General features: G+C 37.4%; 1 protein-coding gene across 2 annotated transcripts in view; it reads right to left on the minus strand.

Annotated features, from left to right (window-relative positions):
• Positions 1–569: 569 nt before the first annotated feature.
• Positions 570–27,612, minus strand: part of CYB5R4 (cytochrome b5 reductase 4) — a 40,308-nt gene continuing 13,265 nt past the window's right edge. For both annotated transcript variants that reach the window (XM_074581252.1, XM_074581251.1), the window contains 11 exons: positions 24,253–24,307; positions 22,603–22,660; positions 22,405–22,498; positions 21,798–21,830; positions 21,025–21,147; positions 11,107–11,247; positions 9,760–9,912; positions 8,979–9,129; positions 3,676–3,762; positions 2,127–2,291; positions 570–1,183 (listed from right to left, as the gene is read on the minus strand). In XM_074581252.1, the coding sequence (XP_074437353.1) occupies positions 1,129–1,183; positions 2,127–2,291; positions 3,676–3,762; positions 8,979–9,129; positions 9,760–9,912; positions 11,107–11,247; positions 21,025–21,147; positions 21,798–21,830; positions 22,405–22,498; positions 22,603–22,660; positions 24,253–24,307 (1,115 nt within the window). In that variant the 3' untranslated portion in view covers positions 570–1,128. The remainder of the gene's footprint in view (positions 1,184–2,126; positions 2,292–3,675; positions 3,763–8,978; positions 9,130–9,759; positions 9,913–11,106; positions 11,248–21,024; positions 21,148–21,797; positions 21,831–22,404; positions 22,499–22,602; positions 22,661–24,252; positions 24,308–27,612) is intronic.

Consider the following 27,612-nt stretch of genomic DNA (forward strand, 5'->3'; position numbering starts at 1 on the left):
GAGACCAATTTAACCTTTTTAAAGGGTATTATTACAGAATTTTTCATGAATGCTGAAGTATTAATGCCACAACCACAAGTCAGGCTTCTGAGGAGGAAGAAATTCAACACAACAGGAGGATGTAAACAATACTGTAAGTCATAAGAAACAATGCCTACAGATACTACTGACAAACACAGAAGGGGGGTAGGTGCTTTGCTGCTTTTTTCTCCAAAGTATTATTAGACAGCAGACTACTGCCTCATGATAATATATTTTTAGTAATGGGGTAAAAAACCCCACTGATTCAAATAACCTCATTTGATACCACTGCAACCTATCAAATATTTTTAGGTACTTCTATGGTCCTTACCCTGTTATCTGCAGGACGTAAGCTGTCATGTTTTTACCTTCAGAAAGTCTCATATCAAGGGATGTGTAACATCAGTGAGGTCATATAGAAAGTCTTGTACAAGACCAAGAGTCTGTGCCTCTGTTACGAGCTCTCAGTTGGTGTCCTAAGCTTGTGCAAACCTTTCTGTATCACACCATAAACTGAAAATACAGAAAATCTAGAAGAAGGCACAAAGTAATGTAAAATTATTATTTTTTTATTATTTGATGTAAATTTTTTATATTTTACCAAAGGTACTTTTATTCTTTGTTTACAAAGCCAAAAATGTATCTGGATCACTTGCAAGTCAAATACGAGATTTCAGATGGAAAAGAACATTTTTCAATGACCGGTTACCTGAGTTACAGTGCAATATTTAATTTCAGACAGTATTGCTCTTAAGACTTTATTTACAGTAAGAAATAATAAGCTTTTCAAGTCAAAACTTAAATCAGTGCTTGTCAAATTTAAGAATTCTCATGAACCAACAACACGAAATATCTCACATAATGTATACTATACATTTTTGCTTGCCTCTACAATAAATTAATACCCTGGATTAGGAAAAATATTTACAAAAACAAGATAAAACACAGTATAAAATTTTTTCAAAGATAGATTTCTTCCAAGAAACAGTTTGGTACCAAGAGTGAAATTTCAAGTCTTTAAAAAATGGCTTCTCACTTAATTAAATTCATGAAGGTAAATAAATAAGATTGAATTATACAAAGAAATACTGATATCCTCATATGGGTTTATGCAGTAAAAGCGTGTATCTCCTCTTGGGAGTATCCAAGATCTTTCAGATACCTGCAAGTCAGAAATCAAATTGGTAATATTAGTATTTGTAAGCCCAAACCCTCCGCAGACACAGCTGAAGCATAACTTCAGCACCACGATCTTGTTTTCATTCAGGCATGCACAATGAAGTTTACCTCTGCAAATATGTTTAGAAAACAATTCATGCCCAGGAGCCCATATGTATTACATGATCTTTTAGGTTACTGAAAAAAATTTCTAAAAATAAATACAGATATCATTTGAATTATCTCAGATTTCTCAACAGGTAAGCATAATTATTGGCCAATTCCACCCTCCATTAGATTCATGCACCTGACTTCAGTAGGGCTGCAGAAATGCAAGTGATGTCCATATTGGTTCAATATTTTGAAGCTAGGCAAGAGAAAGGAAGAAGGCCTTTTATCTTGAAAAGTATGGCATATAAAAAATAAGGAAAGTATCAGGTACAGACATAAATATATGCATTAATAAAAATAAAAAAAAAGGAGCAAAGTGCTTGTGATAAAACACTTGCTTTAACTTTTACTTTTAATAATTTAATTTGTCAAGCTAACACCAACACAGAAAGCTTATTTCCTATTATAGCAACTTTTCTATGAACACCAGATTAAAAGCAGCATTTAAAACTTTGGGGAAAAAAGGTTATTGTTAAACAGATGCTCTTAGAAAGTTTTGGACAACTTATCAGAGCTCATGAAATTTACTTATTGCTGCTATTTACTCATCTACACACTAAATATATGCCTAAAGTGTGATGCCGGGAGGGGGGGGGTTATTTTTTTTTTTTTTAATTTAAAAAGTTTTCTTGCAAAGCAGAAAACGTAGGGCTGTTTATGAAAGACTACCAAGTCTGAAACACTATAGCTGGGTAGGTGATCAAGTTTGTAAAAAAAAAAAAAAAAAAACAAAAACACACCTCCTCATTGTCTAGTTCATAATTTAAAATACTCACTGTACTCCTTGTTCTGTAAAAGGTGTTGGACCACAGATGCAGATAAGCACTTTGGAGTCTTTTCTGCTTATTTTCACAAACTCAGAGAGAAGCGATGAAGAAATCTTCCCCTGTTTACCCACCCAGTCCTTTGTTGGTTGTGAAAGAATGAATTGAACCTCAAACCTGGTAAGCAGAAAGACTATTTCAGAAATATTGTCTCCAATTAGAAATCTGTTATGCAAAATGCTACTGACCGAGACAATGTGTCCTGTGATTCCTTTCTTGTTCTGCTCAGCTCCCACTGCACAGTATCAGATCTCAGACATTTAGTTGTTCCTACCAATCAAGTCAATCAAATCACCTCAGGTATTGTGTGTTTAATTATTTAATCCAATCTTTCAATCATAAAAATTTTAGCTGTATACTTCACTTTACAAAGAAAAATAGCTGCTAACCATGAAGATACTAAGGCACAGATTTTGTTATTCCGTTATTCACTTACACAAATGTTGGTGGAGCTCAATACAAAAGTAATGAAATAAGAATGCTCAGCCAAACTTGTGAAAATGTCAGTACAATTTAATCAATGAGAAAATCCTTTAGTGGTTTTAAAAACCCCACTAACAGTGTAGTTATTGAGTAAAAAAAACCAAGAAAACAAGTATTTGTCTATCCAAGGCTCCTAGTGAAAGGGTTTTTACTGTAAGTTTGCACAATGTCTAGACTATGAAGTTTTGAATGTGCCAGACATCACCAGGTTATGAAATAATATTGATTTTTCACTTCAATGTTGTGAAGGAGCAAGTTAAATTAACTTCTTCATACAATTTCAATTAAGTAAGCATAAACAAAATGTACTTCTATCATGTAAAATCTAGGCAGTAACAATCCGTCTAGTGACAAAAGCCAAGGTACTAAAATTAAAAGGCAACCTGACGTTCCTATGTCTCTTAACTGAACTATGGCCTGGTAAACTAAGTTGACATTACATGTACACTAGTGCATTTTAATCCATAATTATGTTGTAATTGAGGAAAAAATGCAACAATTAGTAAGTAAAAATGGAAGTTAATTTAAACTTCAAATTTCTAGATAAACATTTTCTCAACTAAGTGACACCAAAGAGACTTTTCGAGACTTCTCTGTAAATTCTGAACGTTGCTCCCAGGGTACACTGTCCTCGTCTATCACTTCTGTGCTTCTCCTTGCATATCTGTATTTTCTATTCCTAAGGCCAATTGTCTTCACCTTCAAAAAGCTTCTCAGACAGCCTCAACAATCACCTCATCTAACATATCATCTCCAAAAAAACATCTATCAGTCAAATCAAATCCCTGGCTTCCTCTGGGACCTACAGAACATAATGGCATATAGCCTGCTGCTATGCATCTGTGACACTGTAAGCACATCTCCTTCCACTCCCTAGATCTCATTAAATTCTTAGCTAAGAGTTTCCAGAATCAGGATCTATCTTTGTGCCAAAGCTGTACAGTTAGTCTAAGCCCCAAGTCTTGTTCTTCTGTACACTGGGATTGTTCAAGTTGTTCTCCACAAGAGTTTTAAATACCTTTCATCTTTAAGAGCTAATTGCTCCAGTTGGTTTCTCCAAAGTATGTCATCTTCTGTTTTGTTGAAGAAGATCAGCTTCACTGTCCTGAAAAAAAAAAAAAAACCACAAAACTGCAGATTGTTTACATTTGAAACACGTTAAAGAATCAGAACTCACCCCATCATACAGAAGCTTTTACTTACATTTTGTTTGTTTGTTTTGCAACTCTGCAATCCTCAAATCTTTTTGCCACTAACCCAATATAGTATCTTTCTTGTTGTACCTGAAAGTCTGTTGAACTTGTGACCTCTCTTCTAAATGTCATAACCCTGTCTGTGGTTGCAACCTCTAGTTCAGGGACTGCTGTCCTAAGAAAAACAAAGTCTCTTGACGTTACTAACACCTGACTGAGAATACAGTATAGCTTGTCAAGTTTGATCTAGTGGTTTCTCAATACTGTTTGAGCACTACTACTTCAATTAATAGCTGGTATATGAACTCTGTACGGCTTTTTAGTATTACATACACCAGCTTGTAGAGGTGAAAACTGGAATCTCAAGAAGGTTATGTCAATATTAATTTCATAAAAATGGAATCTAAACATAGGAGTAAGAGAAAACTAACTCATAACGTGAAGACCTCTGTACCAGCTTATCTTATTCCTATTTTATTTGTTGATTTATAAAATCTACTTACCTGGAAAGCTACTGTTTACAAGTGTTATATTTGCCAGATAGTTTACACTAAAAAAAAAAAAATGCTCTGTCGCTAAGGTCAGTGCTATTATCTCTTCAGATTTTTATGCTACAGTGGAGGTAAAACACCAAGACCGACTTTACAAAACAGAATTTACCATTTGATGAGGCCACATAACTTCTCCTTTATTGCTAATGACAGACTAATACCCTGGGGACAACTGATAGATGAGCTGTTGTTAAATGCAAGCCGTCCCTGAACTGCCCCCTATGGGGCTTTAAGTTACTGTTGTTTTTCCCGCTCAGGCACAGCTCTGAGCAGAGAGGGCATGTTGCTGTGGTGCCAGCAGCAGTGAGTTCCCTGCCGTACTTGCAGGAAGCTGGAGCACTGGGATCTCAGGCACAGAAACGCAGGCAGAACCACATGGGTACCTGTCAGGGCCACCACAGAGGCTGAGCTAAACCTGCTGGTCTTTCACACCACACAGGTCCATCAACAAGGCACTCCACTACCCACTGTCCCTTTTACACATGGCCAACTTTGTTTCTAAGAGACTAGCACCTGGCACACTTAAGTTTACACGATGCTGCACTGAAACTATTCACTCCCATCACTTCATCCTTGTACCTTGCAGAGAGCCATCTTTCACACATGCACATCACACATGCCAGGGCTTCTGTGGAGAGCTCGTGATCTCCAGCTGTTCTTCTACAGCAGTTTAGAAGTCTATATTCTCCCAGTCTGAAGATACCCCATTTTTCTGACTTCAAACCTTTTCCCCTTTTGCAATTTGGTAGCACTTCAAGATACTAGGAAATCTCTTACAAGCTACGTCAGATGCCAAAGATAAGAGATCATCTTCTACTTAGAAGCACATTAATTTTCTGCTGCCAAAATATAAAACTGAGGTATGACCATGGTATATAACACACATCATCAGTAGTGTTATCGAAAGATGGTCCAGATACATTACAACTCAAAAATAAGTTACAACACACAAGCTTTGGAAAACTTGCCTGGTGTAGAACAAAACAGCCTCAAATCAGCTATGCTGTGTCTTTAAATACTAAAATCAACTTATTCAGAAGCTAGCATGTGCCAAAAATCTAGGTTCCTTACGTGCTTCCCAGGGCCCACTTCCCTGAAAACATGGAAAATAAAGCTCCTGTCAAGAATGTAGTGCTGTCAGAGCTAGCATGGTGCACCACAGCATCAAATGCTACTCAGGTGAGGAAAAGAGTCAATAAAAAGCATATAGGAAAGCCATGCATTTTGTTCATTGGGCACAAAGGTAGAAATTGGTTATTTGGAGAACAATGCTTTGAGACACCCTTACTGATACACCCCAGTGTAAATAAATGTATCTGCTGCAGTACTGCTTAGTACTCAGCACTATAAAGAGAACAGAAAACCCCAAAACTTGGAATGAACTGGTAACAGTTTTGCTAGAAATGAGGGCAAAAACAGCTAAAAGGAAGAGGTGGAGACTTAGACATGGTCCCCACCAGTACAAAAGAGCTGGTTCAGAAAACAATGACAGAAGTTTAGATAACAAATGAGAAACTTAATCAGCTCTTTGGAAGGAAATAGGGAGAATCTGACATACTGGTAGCCACTACAAGGGATGCAGGTTTTAGTAGACTAAAAAGCTGGTACACAATATCCTATGAAAAGCTGTACATAGGGAGAGGAGTTAAAAAGATCTTTAGGTGATTTTAACACAGAGGAAGAAGAGGAGGTAGAAAGATTTACAAAATCACCTTCAAAATCAGAAAAGTGAGAATTAAAGTGGAACACTATATTAAAAGTGAACATGAGAACAAAGTGGTAGTTTAGGAAGGAAAAGCTGGAGACAAAATAAGATACAACTATCACAGAGACTTAAGAATAGACTGCAAGCATCCCATACTTACTTGAGAAGAGTGTTAGCCCTCTATCTAGTGTTTAGTGCCTTTGCGCCTCAGTCTTTAGAAATGTATCTATCTGATTGCAGGAATACACCACCAGTGAAAAGGAGCAAAAATCTCAGCTTAAAAAGGAAAAAATAGCACGGAGCACCGATATTCTTTTTAAATTAATGCTTTGGCCAAAGTAAGAGAAGAAACAAGACCGAAGGAAGAACACGGTGACTGCATGCCCAAAAGAATATTGCAGTCAGGAAAAGAACCAATCGTTTTCCACATTTACCATAGGCAAGAACTAACAGACTTAAAAGATAATAGGGAGACTTTGGCTAGACAGTAAGAATGGGAATCCAGCGATCCAAGCCCATTACATCACAGCAAATGCTGCCCAGGGAAGCTGCGGATTCTCCGGTGCTCGCAGTGCAGTGCAGCCCCAGAGCTTCAGCAGCACTCGCGCAGCACAACAGACAGAGGCTGCTTCTGCACCCTCACGTGACAAGTCCTTCGGATTCAGATCCTTCCTCAACTGCCTGCTATTCGTGGTCTAGCACGTACAATCCAGATGTACTTTTCACAGTAAGATAATTTTATTAAAATTATATTTATATTGTTTATGTGCACATACGATCTCATGTATAGAAATAGTATATATAAATAGTATATATACATACACATATATAATAAAGACACTCTTGCAATATTTTCCCAAAAGAGAAAGTGAGGGTTAAACAGCAAATACAAGGCCAAGAAACTAAGCTACCCAGAGCAGTCAGAAGCCCCAAGCTTTAAGAGTCTGCATATAAACAGAACCTGTACCAGATCAAGTCATTCCAGCGCTTAACAAGCTGCTGTGGCAAGAAGGAAAAATTAATTTACTTCGACTGGTAAGAAAACAGATGTTGCTGCATCCTAAGCTAACTGTGAGCATTGAGTTCCCCCATAAGAAATTGCACTGAAGAGAGTTACAATAAGCCCCTCTGGTCATCTTTCAAGCACAGCGTAGATACAAGCACTATCTGTGCAGTAGTCGTCTTTCACGCACATCTACTCTGTTTATTCTGGTTATGGACAACATGGCAAGATTTGCATCTTTTACTATGCTCTCCTTAGTTTTGCTTTCATGTTATCACAACTATCTTTACCTGACACACTAGTTTCCCCCTTCAAGAAGAAGAAAAAAAAATTTTATTCCAAATTCACTTAGTAGTGCTTCCCAAGCATTTTGTCAGATGATAGATTTATCTTTTTGGATTCACAAAGCCAGTCAGCCACCTCTTATTCACTACTGACAACACATGACACTTTGAAAGAGCCAAACAGTACACAGTCTCTCTGCTCACAAAATAAGATTATATATAATCGCTGGACAATAAACAATATAAGAATAACGTCTGGGTTTGTTTTTTTTTTTCTAGGACCAGATTTCTGCAGTACATGTAATCCTTTTTAGCTTTACTATGAAGATTAGTGTCCAATTAATCTTTCTATGTTGTTTCAAAATGTGTTTCATAAAGACATAATGAACAAAAACATCCTGTGCTTATATTGAGTAAAATCCAGTAATAGAAATTAATCTCCATTACAAAAGTCTGAATTCAAAGGTACAGGAAAGCAGTAGCAAGTCTGTTGAACTGTCCTCTGCAACAGCTTTAAAGAAAATACAGTCAGGCATATTTTTCATTTTTGTAGTCTCCCAAATTACACAATTTTGTACACATCAACAAAAGTGTAATCTGCTAAGAAATTCTGCAAGCCATGATTCTAACAGCAAACTTTTGCTAAAAGTAATGCAGGTACACTTCATCTCTATCGAAGTGTGCCCCTTCAGTAACTCTTTGCATTTCCTTTTAAAGTTGAGCTATTCTGTGCTCTCTTCAGTTGAGACTCTTTACGCTCAATGTCGCAGTTTAACTTATATTTACAGTTATAAATGGACAATCACCTCAAGCAAAAGTACTAGTTCTGGGGTTCTGAAGGACATAAGGGGCCAAAACGTATTGTTCACTTGAACAACAACGAGTAATACTTCCCCCACCCCCCTTTTTTTTTTGTTTTGTTTTTTTTTTTTTTTTTTGTTGGTTTTTTTTTTGGTTTTCAGTTTTTTGTTGGTTTTTTTTTTTTTTTTTTTTTTTTTTTTTTTACAAGCAGTGTACAGAATGCATATGCAATCCAAACTTTTTATGCATTTGAATATACTTAATGCTATGCTTACATAAGTTGCACTTTCATGAAAACCAGAACTCATCTGGTAAAAACGCGTTACTGTTGCTTAGCAGGTGAAAACAATATAATATGGTAGCTATTCTAATGGATTAAAGAGAAGCCGTAACTAAACAGTTGTAAACCTCCTCAGTCTGAAAAACAGTATCTACATTGAAATACTTCAATACAAAAACAGGCGCTCAAATGCAAAGCTAGTTCTAAAAAAACCCTCAGATTTTCTATTTGGTGAGCTCATTTGTACCACGCCTAAAATCCAAAATGCAAATCAATCCATTTTTCTGATGGTAGCCAATAACCAAATACATTTAAGTTCCCTAAGTCTCTGAGAGACTCTTCCCTACAGCATGCCAGCTTTTGGCACAAGCCGAAGAAAAATGCTTTCATACCATCTATTAAATTTTTTTAAAATTGTTTATTAACACTGAAGCTTGCCTATTATGTGTCATCCTTCCTATGGATTATTCTAGCTTGAGTTTAAATCATAAGAACTGTACATACCGGAGGCAACTAACTTCAGTCAGAGCAAAATTGAGCAGTTTAACCATTGGTGTGAAGCCGGTGCCCGCTGCCAATAAAAAGAGGTCTTCTAAAGTTTGAACCTGTGACTTCTTGAAGTTACCCTCAGGATTGCTGACAGAAATATAGTCTCCTTTATAAAAAAAATAAAAAATAGAATGATAAATGTTAACGAGATGAAAACAAACTAGTTAGTATTCTGATTTTTAAAAGCCCCTTTCATATTGCCTTCATCTTCATAGTATTAGAGTTTCTTTCAGACGGGTACTATACATTTCACACACGGATCATTCTTGTTAAAAGAACAGATGTTCAGTTACAATGTCATGTTCTCATGGGTTTTACACTATATGAGTACACAAACATTTGTGAAGTCATTGTTAAAAATCTGCCTTGTATCTGGAACAGAAAAGGAAGTGCATCTTAAGTCTCTAAAGTAGACCTAGCTTTCTTTATTCCGAAGTGCAAAAAGTTGTTCTAAGAACACATACAATCAAATACACAGGAATCAACTACTGTGCCTGATACAGCTGACACATATGAACTATCAGTCAGCAGAGCTTTACGTAATGGACAACTCCTAGTTACACTGAGGATAAGCCTGTACATTTGGGGCATGGAGAAGAAGATTTAAAAAGCTGTAAGCATGTCCTGATTTATAAGTAGTTAAACAAGAACATCATCACAATACCCAGACAGTGAATCTGAAAAGATAAAGCAATTGCTGCAAAACCAAACACGAAACCCCCCAACATATACTTACCAATTTGTAGGTGGTCAAGTGCCTGTGTGAACAGTCCACAGGAATAAATTTTAATCATTAAATATATATGTGCACCATCATGGCTAAATGGTTCTTTGAAATCCAGTGGCAAAAAAGGCAATACAGGTGTGTATGGTTTTACTACCTCTGTCCCTAGACACAAGACAAAAAAAGAAGCTGAAGTAATACAAAAAAGTACTCTATATCCAACAAATTTAGTGCAATCAAATATCAAAGTAAACAATGAGTAACCAAATAATCTGCATATCCTGAAAAAATAAGACCATTGCATGTTTTTAAGCAAGTATGTTACTTTCCACTGCACCAGTTCTTATTCTCAGTAGCCCTCTACTTCCAATTAAAATCTTCAGGCCACTGTACTGTATATTATTTCTACACCACTTAGCAATTCAAAACACTGGAAGAAAAGATCTAGAGTCATCCCCAACGAACATGAAAAAACTAAACATTTGCATTTAATTTCAAGGACTACGCTTGATTTTTGATAAACTGAAATAGCAGATTTTTAGTACCTCATGATTATATTTTCTTCCACTATCAATTTAAAAAGCTATGGTATAGAGATAGAAAAAAGAATAGAAGAGTTGGACACCAGCAAAGAATTAGGTAGGGAGGAGGATGAGGACAAAACAGTTCGCAATTAAATATTTAAAAATTCTTCTGAGAAATCTCTCTACCATGCATAGTGCAATGCAAGTACATAATAAACATAAGCATTAATATGCAAATTTTTAAAATTAGCCTTAAAAAAATAAAATGGATATTTCTTTAATCTCTCATTTTATTTTTTGAAGTTTGTCTTTCACAAAATTGTGAATAGTGTTTAAACAATGCTTTTTAAGATGTATCCCTCTAACAAACTCATGTTATCATTAATATCGTGCAACTGGAGTGTAAAGCAGTGTTGCCACAACCGCTATAAATTGAAGAAATAAAAAAAAAAAAAAAGGCAAAACTGCAACATTACCCTCCACATGCCAACAAAGCTGCAAGCTAAAAGGAACCAACTAATCATATATAACACAGATACAATGAGCTTCCCCTCCTTCAAAGACAAACATCACTACTTCACTAGAGAAAATGATTTAAAGGGAGAGCTGAAAGAAGAGCTAAGGTGGTCAACAGTAAATGCCAGCCACCTCGACAGTTAGCTTTCCAGCAATATTAATCCAGTCAGTTCATTATTAAGCACTGATTGTGATCCTGGAAGCAGAGACTTTCTAACTACAACCAGGACATGAATGGTCATGGACTCGGCGTTCTCCCAAGACTATGAAAAGGGAATTGTGCTAATATCGCCTTGGCTATATTCTCAATTTTTCTTACCTGCAATGTTTTTTTTGAGGTAAACATGTTGTCCAGTGGGAACGTGGAGATGTGTGCTCTTAGGCAACATTAAGCAAAAGAGCTTGGTGTCATGGGTAACTTCCGTCTTAGAAACCAACTTGCATTTTCTGTAGAAGAGTCCTAAAAACATGTGTTTACTTGTCACTTAAGTCTCAATCTGTTTTTCCATTCTTATACATCTTTTAATAAGAGATAAAGGTATGTATTTCACTATATACAGTTATAAAAAGACTATAAACAGATGCTTCTTGTATCATTACTTATGATTATTTTTCTAATTTTGGACTAAGGACTCATTTATAGCCTTACATTAGGCTTATAACAGAGTGAATCTGTGAGCCTGGGGAAGAAATAGAAAACGACCAAAAACTAGTAGAAAGCAGAACTCCTTGTATTACATTGCATCTGCACTAAACTCACCATACGACGACAGCATGAATACACATATACAGAGTAAAGCCAGCTTGGGTGACGCAGATGAAACATAAGCTTGGCACAGCACCATAGGCCTCAGTAACAGATCACCTAAACCCACCCAGCAGCCCAGATAATTATTGGCCTGACCACCCCACACAGTTGTGCTTTCACTGCTATTAGCACAACGACGATTTCCAATACAGCTTTGCACAATTTTTCAGGTACACAGTACCAATACTTTACATGCTCACACGCGACATAAAATGAAACGAACATCTGTGCCTACATCAGCAACGTACACTTCAATCAATAAGTATTTTAGGCATGAATTGGAGCCTTTTGGCTAACTAGAAATTATGAACTCCAGTTCTATGTTCATATGCTTACTTAAATCAACTGCAGAGTCATACGTACAGCATAAATATTTTTTTTGATACAGCAGTTTTGGAAGCAAGGTCATGGGTTTCAAATACAGTGCTTTTCAATCTGTGCCGGGCAAAAGGTAACTAAAAAAAGGAAAGCATTAAAATTAAAAAAAATATTAAGTCACTATGCAAGGTCTGCTTTTCCACCAAAAATTTTCAAGAAGCTGAGAAAGAAAGTAGGCAAAGAACACCACTAATCAGAATAACTATAAAAAAAAAACCCCAAACCCTTGTACATTCCTATTAGTGATGGGGATTAAAAAAAACCCCAAAACCAAACACAGACAGTGGGAAAAAGGGAAGGAACACCCCAGAATATTTAGCATTGTTCAGGGACAAAGGGGAAAAATTCTAACAGTTTCACCAATACCTTACGGAAGCTTGAAGTACTGTGTTTTCCCTATACCCACGATAGGCTCAGAGCAAAATAAGCCGTTTACTCTGCCTCTGCTACGACAGGGACAAGAACCCATCACTTTTACTGGAAGTGGTCTCTGTGGCAAAGCACTTGGTGCAAGGCTGGCCAGACCCGCACTCGTTTTAACTCCGCAGCCATCCTGAGCTATGTAATCTGCATTGTTACATCACTTTGCCATCTAAGAGAGGATTTGAAAACACAACAAAATAGAGGGCTATGCCCTGCTGATTACAGACACAGGCCACAGAACATAACTAGGGGTAAAGCAGCAAGGAAGAAGCTTAGTAGCTTTCATTCTGGAAAGAAACATGCTTACCAAGGTTAATTTGGCAATAAATGCCAAATATTGGAAGGTATTCCTCAGCTCTCAACTATAATATTCTATTAACTGGCATAGGCCTCTTCCCATTGCCAATAGGGTAGTATTTGACTACTTGGGAACAAGTGTCTCAGCTTTCCTAAAATAGAGATGAGAATAACAACTGCTGCATAAGGCAAGCGACAGCATATTGTAGAAATCTAGATACAAAACCAGAGGTGTAAATTGAAGATGACCAGGAGTCATTTTTCCTCTTCTACCTTTAGAAGAGCATTTTTCAGCCAAGCCTTTGTTTCAGCACTGATAAATTTCTAACCTGAAGTATCAGCGTGAAGATAGTACCATGCTGCCTAAACAGGTCTGTAACTCAAGCTAAGTTTCATGGGCTATAAGATATTGCTGGGCTGAGCTTCCAAAGAATAAAATGTAAAACAAAGAAAGGAAGCAAGCAACAAAATCCCATGAACAGCACTGTCTAAACTTCCTAATTCCAAAACAAGCCAAAAAAAAAAAAAGGCAGAGAAGGAGCCTTTTACCTACAATAATCCAACCATGCCATTTACCATTTTCAATGTAAAATTTATAATTGAGTATTTTCACATAAGTGAGTATTTTCACATAAAGCCTCTCAAAATTTGACAGGTTCATATATAAGAATACTTGAGCATGACACCCTTCTAATGACACTTCCTGCACTGAAGCTATTTTAGTGAAATGACGTTTCTTCTCCCTTCTTTTTCTCATGTTATTAAAAAAATACTCAAGTCACTAGCTGAGCTACTTACAAAACAGGATGAGATGCAAAGGACACAAGCTGCAACTCGTGAAATCCCAACTAGGCATCACCATGAAGATGGTCTGGTCAAGCACTGGGGCAGGCTGCCCTGAGAGTCTCTGTCCTTGGAGATACTCAGACCTTGACTGGACAGCTTTGAGCAGAAGGTTAGACCAGATGACTTCCAGAGGTCCCTTTCAACTAAGTCTATGATTCTAATCTTTCTTTAGGTCTTAAGAGTTACAAGTAGAAGCACCTCGATCTTCTGTATTTTGCCACTGCACTAGCAGATGCTTCTTTATTTCCTGACTTTAGTCACACACCGATTCTCTTTTGAACAGGAATGGACTACCAGAAAATCTGTAAAAGCATACATGACTTGTACAGGACCTAACTCCTGAAGTGACACAAAATTCTTTCTTGAGTCAACACATCTCCTCTTCTTAACCAAGTCTTGCCTTACAGAGGGCAAGTTTCCAGTGCCGTCTTCATTAAACACAAGACAAAACGTAAAGGAAATTCTAGGCATTGCTGCAGCCCAAGTGACCACTGCCATTGCTTCCTTGCTCTTATCTCCAACAGCACCACTAAAGGGATGCCCAGGTCAGTAAAGCTGACTGAATTTTATTCTTAACTAGGGCTACAGTTTGAGAACAGCCACCAATTGCTGGACTTAAAAAAAAAAAAAAGTTAAAAAAAAAAAAAACCACAAAACCAACCAACCAAACAAACAAAAAGAACTTGAGAGGGTCTCAGTAAACTAGGCTGTCCATTCTCCTTCTCCAGTCTTCTCTAAGAGTCACTTAAGGACCACTTTGAGTATTTCCGTAGTTTCATCTAATGAATTATCATTTTACAAGTAACCTATCTGTACTGCAGTTTCCTTATTGCAGCATTATTACCCCAAACATTCTGCTATTCCCAGATATTTTGGATTAAAAACCCAAGCAAAAGAGTTAAGACAGCTGGAGACTTGTTAAGAGTGCTCTGCGATACTACAGTCAATTGCTGCCTGAAGGAACAGCCATCACTTAACATTCCCTTCCTTCAATAAGTACAGGATCACAGCCTGTCTATTCAATGCCAACAGAAACAAAAGAATTTTAAACAGAAAAAAAGCTTTCAAACAAACAATATTTATCCACAAAATGTTTAAAAATTAAGGGTTTAAGCAAGAAGTTCCAGCTCAGACATGCTTCTTTATAATTGGCTTTATTTCCAAGGGTATAAATAAACTATGATAAAAGGGTCAAGTATCTAAATACAGTTATTCCTGGAAATACATGCTCATGTTACTAAATCTCAGCTACACATGCCATTTGTGCATGGACCAAATTAGCATCAAATTCATTACATACTACTATTGCCACAGTAGGTGGCCATGGCATTTTTCTGCATACACTTGTTTTCTTAAATTATTCAAATACCTACCAGTGAGTTATCCACTATAAATGCCTGCAGAGACATGATGGAAAGCCTCTGACATGGAATAAATTTTTCTTCATTAATATTTTCTCATGTCTTCCATCTAACATCCTACAAACTGCTTAGTTTGAATAAGCACATTTCAGATGTACCAAAAGAATGCCTACAGCCCTGAAAAATGAAAGGCAATAATTCCACTTCATATCAATCTTGAAGTAAAGCAAAACATCAGCAGCTCTCCAGCAGCTATATAAAAGAAATTTTATAAAATAAGTTTGTCGTCATTTGTTTTTCTACCATTCTTTTGAAAAGCAATACATACTAAGATTGCAAAGTACAGTATACAAACAAGTATGCAAAGATTGCTGCAGTTCTGCAGACTTAAGAATTACTTGAAAGGATACGGGAGGTTGGTAATATGTCCCACAATACTGATCAGCTAATAATCTTCCAGATATTTCAGAGTGGAGAGAGAAGTTAAAAAACTGATTCATCAACTGATTCACTGTTTCCTAACAATTTTCTGACCTTTCCAACCTGACTTATTTCAACCTTTTCCACATGTAACGAACTAACCTTTACCTCCCCCTTTTTCTTTTTAATTTGCCATACAGAACTTTTGTCCCAATTCACTCAATCCAATTTTTGAAAACAGGGACCTTTCTAGGTCTAAGCAAATGCCTAGTTCAGGTTGTCCTCTTTGCTATAGAAAATAAAATTAGGTCATTATCAGCAGTCCCAATAAAATTTGGAGCTGCAAGCAAAAACAATTGGCAATGCAGAAAACACCAGGCTCTAGTAGCAAGCTGAAGGAGAACAGGTGCTTTCAGCAGCCCATGAAGCCAAGTTAACCATCAGATGCCAAAGACATACAATTTGCTACTATACATAAGCAAAAGGCGCTGCTCTCAATTTTGGAGCATGATGCAAGCGCCCAGGAGCAATTCCTAATTTTCAAATTAGAGAATGTAATTAGGGAGGAGGTTACGTTTGACCAAACTTTCTGCAGACATGAGTCTGCTGATCTCTTCTCAGAGAAGCCACTCCTGCAGCGTCCCCCCCCCCAAAAACCTTGCTACGTAAACCCAGTACAATGACAGGCTACAGACATCACTCTCTAAACTGAGCTTCCTCCTCTGCTGGAATCAAGAACTACAGCACCTTGATTCATATGCATACAAAATGAGTTTTACTAACAAAACTGCTGCACAGGTAATGATACCTTCTGGAGAGTATCATCCTTTTGCTGACGGCATTCTTCCTCGTTATGAAAGGGATTTTAATTTAAGAATTTTTCCTTGAATGATGTTTCATGCTTTTCTTCAGTGATAAGACTTCAGTGACAATTCTGATTTCTTCTTTCTTGTTAGACATAATCCCAGCAATGCTATGGCAGCAACGTTAGCCGGTTTGATTGGGATGTGGAGTTTCAAAGCATAAAAGCCGCATCCCTCCACTGCCCCTCCGTCTCTCATGGAGGAGTTCCACTCCACCCCCAGCACGTGAGTACCACCCAACAGCATCCATCAGACAGCTGAAAGTGAATCCTTATTTTGTTCAGGTTACTTAATTATAGACCCTCAAGTAATTTTAGTGCCAACATAACGGCGATTAGACCACACAGCTGAAGGAAGGTGGGCTGCCAATCACTCCTGGCAGCAGCCCTGTCTTGGAGTCAAGACAACCCCAAACCCTTAATGCTGACCATCAACTTACCAATACCCTCAAATGCTTCAGTTAATTACTTGATTTCACAAGCTAGCTCCTCTTGTCTGAAGAGGTCAGCCATGCTCTTCCCAGATGGTTTCCCTCCCATCCCAAAATAAAAGCTTCCACTGAATCAATGCCTTCTAAACTTACCCTGGTTCCATGGCAAATAGCACGCTGTCACAGCATAAGTCTGGCTTACACACCTTAAGTGCCACAGCAGCATTCTGCTCCCTTCTGTTACCTCCAACAGAAAAAAGTCTATGATCTTCCACTTAACGTGTACTAAAACAACTGCATGAAGCTATTAATTTAGATCCCATTTCAGTCCTCAGAGGAAACATCACCTTGATTCTTTACTGAACTGTCTAAGCATCCGCCAATAGTTGCACACTCTTTAGGAGACCAGAAGTTGGTAATTAGGTTAGTTTCCAAAACACGGGCCCGAGCAGAAGTTCAGAATCACTTTCAGAAGGAAGAAGTAAAGTTTATTCTCCATGGGAAAAGATACACCACCCCCACCTCTGTAAGTCACCCCTACTAACATGTCATTTTTCACTTGCATAGGGCTACTGCTTTTATATACATGGTCCTAAAACATTTTCCAAACTGCATGCCAAGTACTTAGTTTTTCCCTTAAATTTCATTTTTACTGCGTAGAAACAAATTTCAAGACAAAGATATCTGGTATTATCACATACAGCGCCAACATCAGTTGCTTATTCTATTGACTAAAGCTAAGAAACCAGAAAATATGTAAAAAATTGTGATTAATTCAAATATTTCAAAGTTTCACTTTCTGTTGACCACAACTAAAGCTGAACAGCTATCCACAAGTCAAAAAAAAAAAAAAAGAAAGCCTTAGATACACAGAAATACTTCTTATGCACATGCAATGTTTCCTTATCTGAAGACCAAGAAGTCTTTTGAAGGGACACCACGAGCAAATTTGTACTCAACAATGAAGCTTTATTCAAGTGGTCAGTGGTGAAGATCTTGTGTTCGTTTTTTTTTTAATTTGGCAGAATTCATTTTTTCTGTAAAACAACCAGCACACTAATACAGAAAAATCAAAGTCAAAAGATATGTTTTTACCAGCTAATATGAACAAAGATAGCTGAAATTCAAGTTCAATTTTTTTTTTTTTAAAGAATTCCACAGCAAAAATTAATTTTTAAATATTTTTTCCGGTTGCTGTCTTTTTAAACAATCTTTGTTAAAGTGCAGGTCTATGTAACAGGATTACAGTGCTTGCCTGTCACCTCCAAGACTTGGCTGCAATTCCAGCTTGATATAGAAGCATGATATGCAGTGGTGATCACAACCTATTCCCTCATGAGTGGGTTTCCATATCTTATTTCCCAGAAAAGGCACATACAAGGAAATCGTGTCTTAATACCTACAAGAAAAACTGCACTCTATCACTGCACTGTGTGGTGGTGGTTTTTGGGTTTTTTTTAAATGAGAAAGTTCTACCTTCTTTTTTTAATACTGAATTTAAATTTCACAGGGTGCTGGCATTACGACCATTAGTTTTTGTTTATGCTTCCTGATGACCAATTTCCTAACAGCTAGCTAGGAGTAATGTCACCAACTTCCCTACACTGACAAACTAATTATATTGAATTGTGCTTCCTATGCAATACTGGTGGGTACAATTATTCCTCCAGAAAACTAAGCACTCAATCCTTCTTAAGGAGCAGAAGCAGTATTGAATATTCTACTGCATCCCAAGATACAGTGTAGTTCCCTGAAATTATATTAAAATTTTTAAAAAATCCCCTCAACTTTGAAGAAATGCCACAATTTTGTTCTTTTTTCTCAACTAACAGATGCGCTGGCCAGATAGTCTAAACTCTGCAGGAATTTGAGAGTCCACAGGCAATTCATCTGGGAGTAAGACTTTCCCAACTTAGGGGGAAAAAAGCAGGGGCTTATGATAATTACCTCTTCATAGCATAATGTTATCCTAGGCTTCCAGTATCATCTCTGCATTAGGTCATTGTGTCTGAAGAAGAGCTTCATCACTTTTTTGTACAACTTAGAATTAGCTGTTGTAAAAATAAAGATTAAATAACTAAAAAGCCTGGGGACTCGGGGTGGTGGTGGTGGTAGTCACCCCCCACCCCTTTACAAACTGTCATTCATGAATGCTGTCACATGGACAAGTAATAACAACAACATAAAATCAACTATAATTTTCAAGTGTCAATCCTCTCTGTTTTTCAGCCCTTCTTCTGTACTTTTAATACAATGAAAATGTTTGAAATGATCAATACACAAGGAAATACTACAGAAAAACTCAAAGACAAGAAAACCCCAAGGGATTAAACATCAGTGCTCCCATAAGCTCTTGCTGTTCACAGCCTCAGAATAACCTTTCCACCAAACTGGAAGTGTGGAAACATTCTGAGTAAAATGATTAGAAAGTGTCAGTAGCTTACCGAAAAACTACAAATACATACAACCTGAATGAAATAAACAAAAACCAGGTATAACATGATAACATAACTACTTTCCAATCTGTTCCCAGATTTTCATGTACTTTCAAGAAGTGGAAATTATCAGTTACTCTGGTTTCAAACAAGACTCACATACTCACAGGCAATAAAAGGTAACGCTGAGAGTAAGCAGTGGAAGATACATAAATCCAAGTGAAAAAAAATCAGAATATTTAAGGCAATGCATCTGTGCTACGCTATATATAGTGCTGCATAGAAATATAGCCAGATATAAAGCTATAAAATAGCTTTAACTAGCCAGTTTCGGTCTTGGAAGCAAAGCAGCACTCATAAGGAACTATTTCAACACTGGTACTGCTTCTGCTGCTGACACTCAAATCACAATATACCTCAAGCCAGCTGTTCCACCTGCTCTTTTCAGCCATGATTCGTAACCTTTGTAATCAGGGAATTGAAGAAACTCAGGCTCAGCAAGCCCTTTAACTTAAGTTTTCTGGAGATTCAGTTTAAACTGTTATGAAGTCAGACAGCGCTACAGAACAAAGTTATCCAATACCTGTAACACTTCCCTGCATAACAGGACAAATGCTACACTGAAGACTGACTTCTTAAAAAAACCTGCAGAATAATCATCTAGGAAGCATTGGTTACAAATGCTCAACTTGGATTTTTGTCAATTGCATCCAATCATCCTTACCTTCCTCATTTGCAAATGATCTACAAAGCCACTATATTCTACACCTCTTCTTCTTTCAGGTTATTTTCTCATTTTGTTTTCCATAATCATCAAAAGTGATGAGGAGAGAAAAAGCGAGCAATTAGTCCAGGCTGTATCCCATTAAATAGAGGATTATATTGAAAAATCTAATATTAATGTGGATGACGACAGTTTCTGAAACTCTCGTAAGGAAAATTACATTCTACGTAAGCTAAAGGTAGCTAAAGATATGTGCTTTTAAGCAGTCAGTCTTCCTTTTTGTACCACAGCAATCTCTCAACTTTAAAAGGCCAAGGTAGCATAACTGAGAGCCAATAAGAGGTGCACAACATGGTGATCAACATTTAATCAGCTCTTAAAAATGTACAATTTTGCTTTCACACATAATAAGGCAGACTAACATCAAACAGTCAACTCTTGAGCATTATTAGACAGAGGGCCAAGAGGGGCTATTAAGAAACTGGACAGCTGCAATAATATCAGCAGCATGCTTATATTATAAAATGTAATTGTGCAGAAATTTTTAATTTAGTTGTAAATACAAAAAAAAGCACCACACTGATCAAGGTAATACACTTTGGTGCTGCATCAAGTTCATACTATTCTATTACCACAAAATGAACTCATGTATAAACATCTACTGCTTCAGCTTATTCAGAGCTGGCTTTGATACCTACACATTGCTTGAAGTCCCTTATTTAATCATAGCTCAAGTTACAAAGATGCGGCGCGCTGGAACAACATTACAGCATTGAAAGATGTTATTACACCTATAGTAACAATTGGAAGTGGAGGTTTTTGTTCCTTCACTGCTGCTAAGCATATAACAATTGATACAATTCCATGCACTATTTCCTCAGGGTCTACTGAGGTTTTCACGTGGACAGAAAAGATATGTAGTACCTATCTACGGGTAGCCATGACACGCAACAATACTCAAGCAGTCTTCACCTTCCCCTATTAGGTTCTTGCAGTCTTTCCAGAAGCCTGGAAGACCTCCAATTCCACTGCGAGACAAAACAAACCAACAAACCAAAGCAAAGCCAAAAAACACCTCTAAGCTGAACCCTTTCAAGGAGAATTCCTGAGCAGCTTTCAACAACGTTCCTGAAAGAAATGAAGGTATGAACACAGAAAAAGAAAATCCTAGGAGAAACTAAACATAACTAACAAGCTCCAAAAAGTCTTAAAACAGCTGGTAACATGGCCATGAAACTGCTGAAACGCTTACCTCTGTCCGTGCGTTTGATAAATGTATTATGACTCTCCAAGGGCTGTCCCAGCATTTTCCAATGAACATTATCCTTTTTCTTTAAGATAATCTCTATTTTCCCAACTTTTTCAGCAATATTTACTAAAAGAGGAGAGGTTTCACACCGTTACTTTTAGTTACATTTTGCACAAGATATTTTACTCCTCCATTATAATGAAATTTTAGAAGTACTACTCATTTCTCAAGACATATGGAATTAATCTGTTTAATTAAAACATCAAACGAAATGTACTTTCAGCTATCTCTTTATAATGTTTTACAGTGCATTTAAGACACCAAGCACTACCTTAATATGCATAATCAATATGTTTTATTTACTAAATACACTGTGAAACACTTCACAACCCTTCTGGTCAAAAAGAATGCTCATTAATTTAGAGTCCTCATTTACTGGAAATCAGTAACTATCACTATATACTACTTCCTTTTTTTCCAAGACCATTTGAATGAATAATTAAATCCAAGAAAATCCAAGTCTAAGCAAAGAACAGTTTACAAAACACACAATAGAACTAACTTATTTTGACATTTAGTCATACTCAGAGGGATAAGAGCACCATCAACTTACTACTTTCACAAGCTCAAGTGCCACAATTAAAAAAAAAACAACAAAGTATTATTCAATGTTATGGTTTGATTTGATTGTGTCAGAACCTGGTGGTAAGCAAAACTGAAGTTCCACATTCTGATATTAGAAGAGATAGAGAAGTGCTGCAAGAGACAGAACTTACCAGCCACGTCTTCTTGAACTGCATGATCCAAGTCTGAAATAAAGAGAAACAAACTCCATGTTAAGCAAAAACAAAATTGCATTCTACTTGTCATATATACATACAGTTTAAGGCTAGGGATACTGAGTAAACTAATGAACCTAGAACCCTATGCCTCTTTATCTGTCCCTGAAATTTCACTCGTGACTTCTGCAGGCTTAATACATAACATGAAGAAAGGGACAATTTTTCCCATTATTTTTAACAATGACTCATGTAAAGCTACCAATCTGCATTTAGATAAATCATTCCACTTGCCCTTTTTGAATAAGGACATTTTAATAACCATCGAAAACAAATTTGAAGAAAAATTTTACACAAATTTTACATCAATTTCTTACTACGCTTTATTCTACATGTAAAAAAATAAGTACATACTAAACAAATGAAGATATGAGTCGATAAACAATGCAATTCCTTTACATCAAGATACTTTAAAGCAATCATCTCTAATGAAAGAAGAATAAAATATTAATTGATATATGTAAAATGCATATGGTCTGATGAGAAGGTTTTAATAACGTAGAATAAAAGTTCAGTACTTTCAACTGCAAATTACAGTACCTACCAACTTCGACAAGATATGAGTGGTCACCCACGATGATCTCTCCCCTTAATCGTTTGTCTTGACAGTCAACTATCACCAACTCTGCATTCATATCCTTTCATAGGACAGGAAAAAGAACCATTTTAATAAAGTTCTCCCAGAATTCAAGCTGGATCACAACTGGATCTTGTAATTCTCCGTTTCATAAAATTCACTGACCTTCTGCTTAGTATATATGACAACGGTGATCGAACTATCCGTTTGGAACCAGTCATAACTGTAAAAGGAAAAATACAATACAGAAAAAACAACATATACTTTCTTTGGGCATACCAAAATATATTTAACTAGCAGTTTTCAAGCAGAGCTTCCATCACGAATTTACAAGCCGAATACATTATTTATTATTTTTTGAAGAGATAAGTCCAGAGCTAGTAATATCGAGAAGACTATTAAAATAACAACAGTCCTGATTGATAGTCAGCACACTGTAGCTAAAGTTATATGGCATTGGTTTTACTTAAAAAGCACGTGCATGCTCTTCGCAGCATATGAACCTTCCTAACAAGATGATTAAAATCCTGACTCCAGACAAAAGCATTAAATAGCCAGGATGGCTTCCAAAAGTTATAGATTCCATGCACATACAACAAAACACAGATCCCTTCATCTCCCCAAATCAAGATTTTACATTCCTATGTTCCCAAGCTGCCCAAACCTTGTAATAAATCCAGGGTAAGGTAATAAACAAAAAGCCTTCAAATGCTAATTGTTTGTATGCCCTTCCACTTGCCAAGAAGAAACTTACCCATCCAACCCCAGAAAAGTGATACCTTTCTCTATCCATTTTCATGGGGACCATACATCTGACAATCTCAGGCCTGGCTCTCCACCATCGACACCTATAGTTCTTGCTTGACTTCCAGCTGGGTTGCAATCCCAGACAGTGAAAGTCAGCTCTGTCCCCACAACAAAGTTAACCCCTTGCATCTACATTATTACTGTCTTCTCCCTTCCCCAATGTCCTAACCATTTCCATCTACTCTTTGGACTCCTGGACCACAAAGGAAGGCAGAGAGGGAGGATGCCCCCTCCAGCAGACACTCCTGACAGCCAACACGTTCTAGGCTGCACACCTTCCACTCATGAACCAGAACATTCCAAACACACATGGGAAGAAAGGCAGCAAGTTTTGTGGAGCATTCCAGAAGATAAGTCCCATTCCACTTGTTCACAAGCCACAGTATATTATACGACTGCATGTAACTAGCCCAAGGTTACACATTCACAGGAGATTTTGATGCAAAATAAGAAACCGAAGCTTGGTGACTCAAGGCATCATGGAGTAAAATGATACCTCAGTGACAACAGCCAGCATATCACAGTGGGCCTGCTTTGCTTTGCGTATTGTAGAAACTTGAATACAGCTATCACATCTTAATATATTCCAGCTTGAAATTAAATATTTTTCCAAGGCATGCCAACTCATACATTTACGGACAAATTAACTTAAGTCAAAAAAGTAATCAGCCCAGTTGGAATCACTTCCCGGGAGTTTTCTCAAGAAGCGATGCTGAAGAGCCTGCAAACATAAGCCATACATTTCTATACGATGCAAGGCAGTGCAAGCGCTAGAAACCAAGAGAGCAATCCAAGAACCCTGCATCATCATCTGCATATACCAACAATGAGACCTTTGGCAAGTTGTTGAAACCTAAACCTCAACTTTCCTACTTATAAGAGGATATAAGAGGTCATTTAGCCGAAACATCAAGAACTAGCCATAGAGGAAGTTGTCTGCATTTACTAAGAACTGCACAGAATTATTAAATAGAATATTCAACAGACAATGAAAAGACAAATGTTTACCTTGGAGTTAAATCTTTTACAGAAGCACCCAGTCCTTTCTTCTCAGGAACCATACCTACAAAGAGCAGAGACTCATTAAAACATTTGCTGCAATGCTTGCTTCATAGAAATCATAATCAGAGATGTTTTCGTTTTCTTAAAATTGAATGTTCTAAATACCCCTCCACAATATTTAGTGGCTTTATTTCCACAGGCAGCCAGAAGTAAATTTTGCTTTTATTCAGCATGTTCTCCTGGAGAGCAGGTTCCCGGAACACGAAGTTCTAATTCGGAAATTAAGAGTTTCATATACCACAGAACCCTTGCGTGCAGCCCTTCTGGTACACGTAGCTTGGTCTCAGTTTCATCTGTTATTAGCTTGTGCTTTCATGCTTTGTGATAGCAAGACATGAAAAAAAAGGTTATCTGAATGAATCTCCCCTAGCAGAACTATTTGTTTATGCAATTCAGATGAACAAATTCAATTTGAGATGTTTGGTTTAACCTAATTCACAAGTAAAATTTCATGTCAGTCAAAGATATCAGCCTTAATCTCACTACTTTGCACTTTACTAGGAATTTTCACAGAATTCAGCTATTCACTTTAATTATTAAACAACATGAAACAGTCCAAAAAAGCCTTTGCTGGGAGGCAACCCTTGGTCAGTCTTTGAAAACATCAACTGTACTAATCTCTAGCCTAATAGAAACTGAATATATTTGGCAAAAACTTGAGCAGAGATGACAGATAAAAGCACCTGCAATCCTTTATCAAATTTAACACAACGAAATTATATAGAATCACGAGGGAGGAAGCTGCACAGACTGAAACACAGTATGATTTGTAACACGCCGTGAACAGCAGGAGTTTTTCTGGACAATGGTTAGGCAGAGTTCTAAGATAACGGTTGGTAAGTGCTGGTTTCAAGTGCATTCAAAGGCAAACCTTACAAACCTGAAATGGCTACACATAAAATAATTAATGTGTGAATTCTCTCAATTACCTAGATGATTATCTTCTATATGCCAGTAAATTTTGTAGTTTGATTGCAAACTTAAACACAGTAATTGAGTGGCTCCACCATGTGGGAAGTAGGTAGAAACAGAGAGCCACTCTGGTCTAATCCAATCTGTCAAAACTATTTGATCATCCAGATGGGGAAATTAACCCAAAGCAATTAAAAACTCACTGGAATTACTTGTTCTTTGATCCTTAATTACCCCTAAGCACACACCATCTGCAGCTGCCAAGGAAGCTAAACGGCAGAGCAGTCAGATCATTGCAAAAGAAAACCAATCACCTAATGATAAAAGCCTTTTTAAAGGCTAAGCCTTTCTTGAGGACATACGTCATATGCTTAGGTTGGCCTCCATGGATAAGAGGAATTCATGGTCATACAAACTTCTGTCTGTTTTTGCAGGTCAACAAAAATATACGAACTGCCACAATAAAAAAATAATGTTCTGGCAAACCAAGTTATTTATGAATTATTCTGAAATACTGTAAGATGCTATGTGAAATCAAGAAGTTACATTGCAGTAAAAAGACAATGCTTCAGGTCATCAATGAACCAATTAAGGAAAGTGCTTTACAGGTCATAGTGGTCATAAATAAAGAAACGCTGGTGGTGAAGTCAAAGGCTGATGGCAGGCACAAAATGAAGAAGTTTAAGGTGATCAGAATTACAGCTCTACATCTCATGAGAGCAAACTTCAGCTTGTTCCAAGACCTGCTTTGCAGAATCCCATGTGATAGCAAGCCTAGTGATAAGCATTTCTCACATTATCCTTGTAACCACGCTGGAGAGGGCTGGGTTTGATAGATGGATTACAATCTGGACAGAAAATTAACAGGACTGCCAGTCACAAACGGTGTGATCAGTACAAAGCAGTACAAAAAGTCCAACTGGTGGCTAGTTACAGCTGGTATTCCCTAGGAAACAGGGAATGCCAATACTGTTCAATACTGCCATTGGCAACCTGAAAGGCACAAACTGTCCCACTGTATGTGCCCAAGTATGTGAACAATAACAAATCATGGGAAGCAGTCAGAACACAAAAATTTACGGCTACCATTCAAAGGGACCCAGACGGACCAAGGAAATGGCTGACAAATGCTCCATGAAGCTCAAATGCAAAATTTTGCACTTGGGGGAAAAAAAATTAAAATCTGATGCAAAAAAAATAGTGGGAGGCCTGACTGGATAGAAAGGAACTTAGCAGAAAACCTTCCAGGGACTTAGTAGACAAGCCAAACTTGGGCAGATACTGCATCCTTGTGGTGATGAACGCCAGTTTTATCCTGGGCGAGAGCATAGCCATCAGCTCAAGGGAAGTGATTCTTCCTCTGTTCAGCATTTCACAGACCACATCTGCAGTACTGTGTCCAGCTTTGGCTCCCCGGTACAGGACAGACATTGATATACCGGGATAGGCCACCAAAATGGTCAGCAGCTGGAGCACAGGATATATGAAAGGAGTCTGAGGGAACTGTGTTGTGTTTGTTCAGCCTGTTACCAAAGACAGGCCTCTGCTTTGTTCCTAAAACAATTGCTTCTTACTAACCTTCTTACTGTGTGAGAAAATAGCTAATTACTGACTTTCTTACTGTGTAAAAATAGTTAGTCACTAAGCTGATGTTACAGACAGTGATAATGAGGAGACAACCACAAGTAGTTAAACACCAAGGATGGAATAACAAGAAGTAGTTAATCACTTCAAGGTTCTTCTATACGTCAAGTATGTACTCCTATACCAATTAGGATAGAGTTATGGCTACTTCAAAGAACATCCCTATTATCTTCAAGAAGTTGGCAAACTTACAGCAAACTTTTACTGTCCTGAGATGACTCAATACCTTAAAAGGATAATGTGAGGAAGGGTCTCCTTACCCAAACGACCACCGAGACACTCACGCCTGCGCAGAAGTGTTTTGCCAATGCAGCAAAATTTGATACGCATGTGCAAAAAGACCATTCGGTCATCCTAATGAATAGGTAAGCCTAGGTGGAGTTATGTATTAGGTAGGCGGAACTATGAGAATATTTTGTGTATAAATAATGGGTGAATATCCCCGGTAAGGTGTGCTAGATTTGTGGGTTTTTCCCCCTAGCACCCGACGTCAAATAAAGCAATATCTCCTCTCTAAACTACTTTTGGTTTTGAGGGCTTTTATTTCACCATAACAAGCCTGCAGAAGGCTAAGGGGGAAATCCAACTGCAGTCTTCAACTACCTAAAGAAAAGGGTGTGGGAGAGAAGGGAGTATAGAGAAGATAGCCAGACTATTCTCAGAGAAGGACAAGAGGAAACAGAGGAGTAGCAGCAAAAATTCTGGTTAAGTATATAGGAGGGGAAAAAAAAAAAAAAAAAAGAGAGAAAA

Source organism: Larus michahellis, chromosome 3, assembly GCF_964199755.1.
Source record: "Larus michahellis chromosome 3, bLarMic1.1, whole genome shotgun sequence".
In the NCBI taxonomy this organism is placed as follows: domain Eukaryota; kingdom Metazoa; phylum Chordata; class Aves; order Charadriiformes; family Laridae; genus Larus; species Larus michahellis.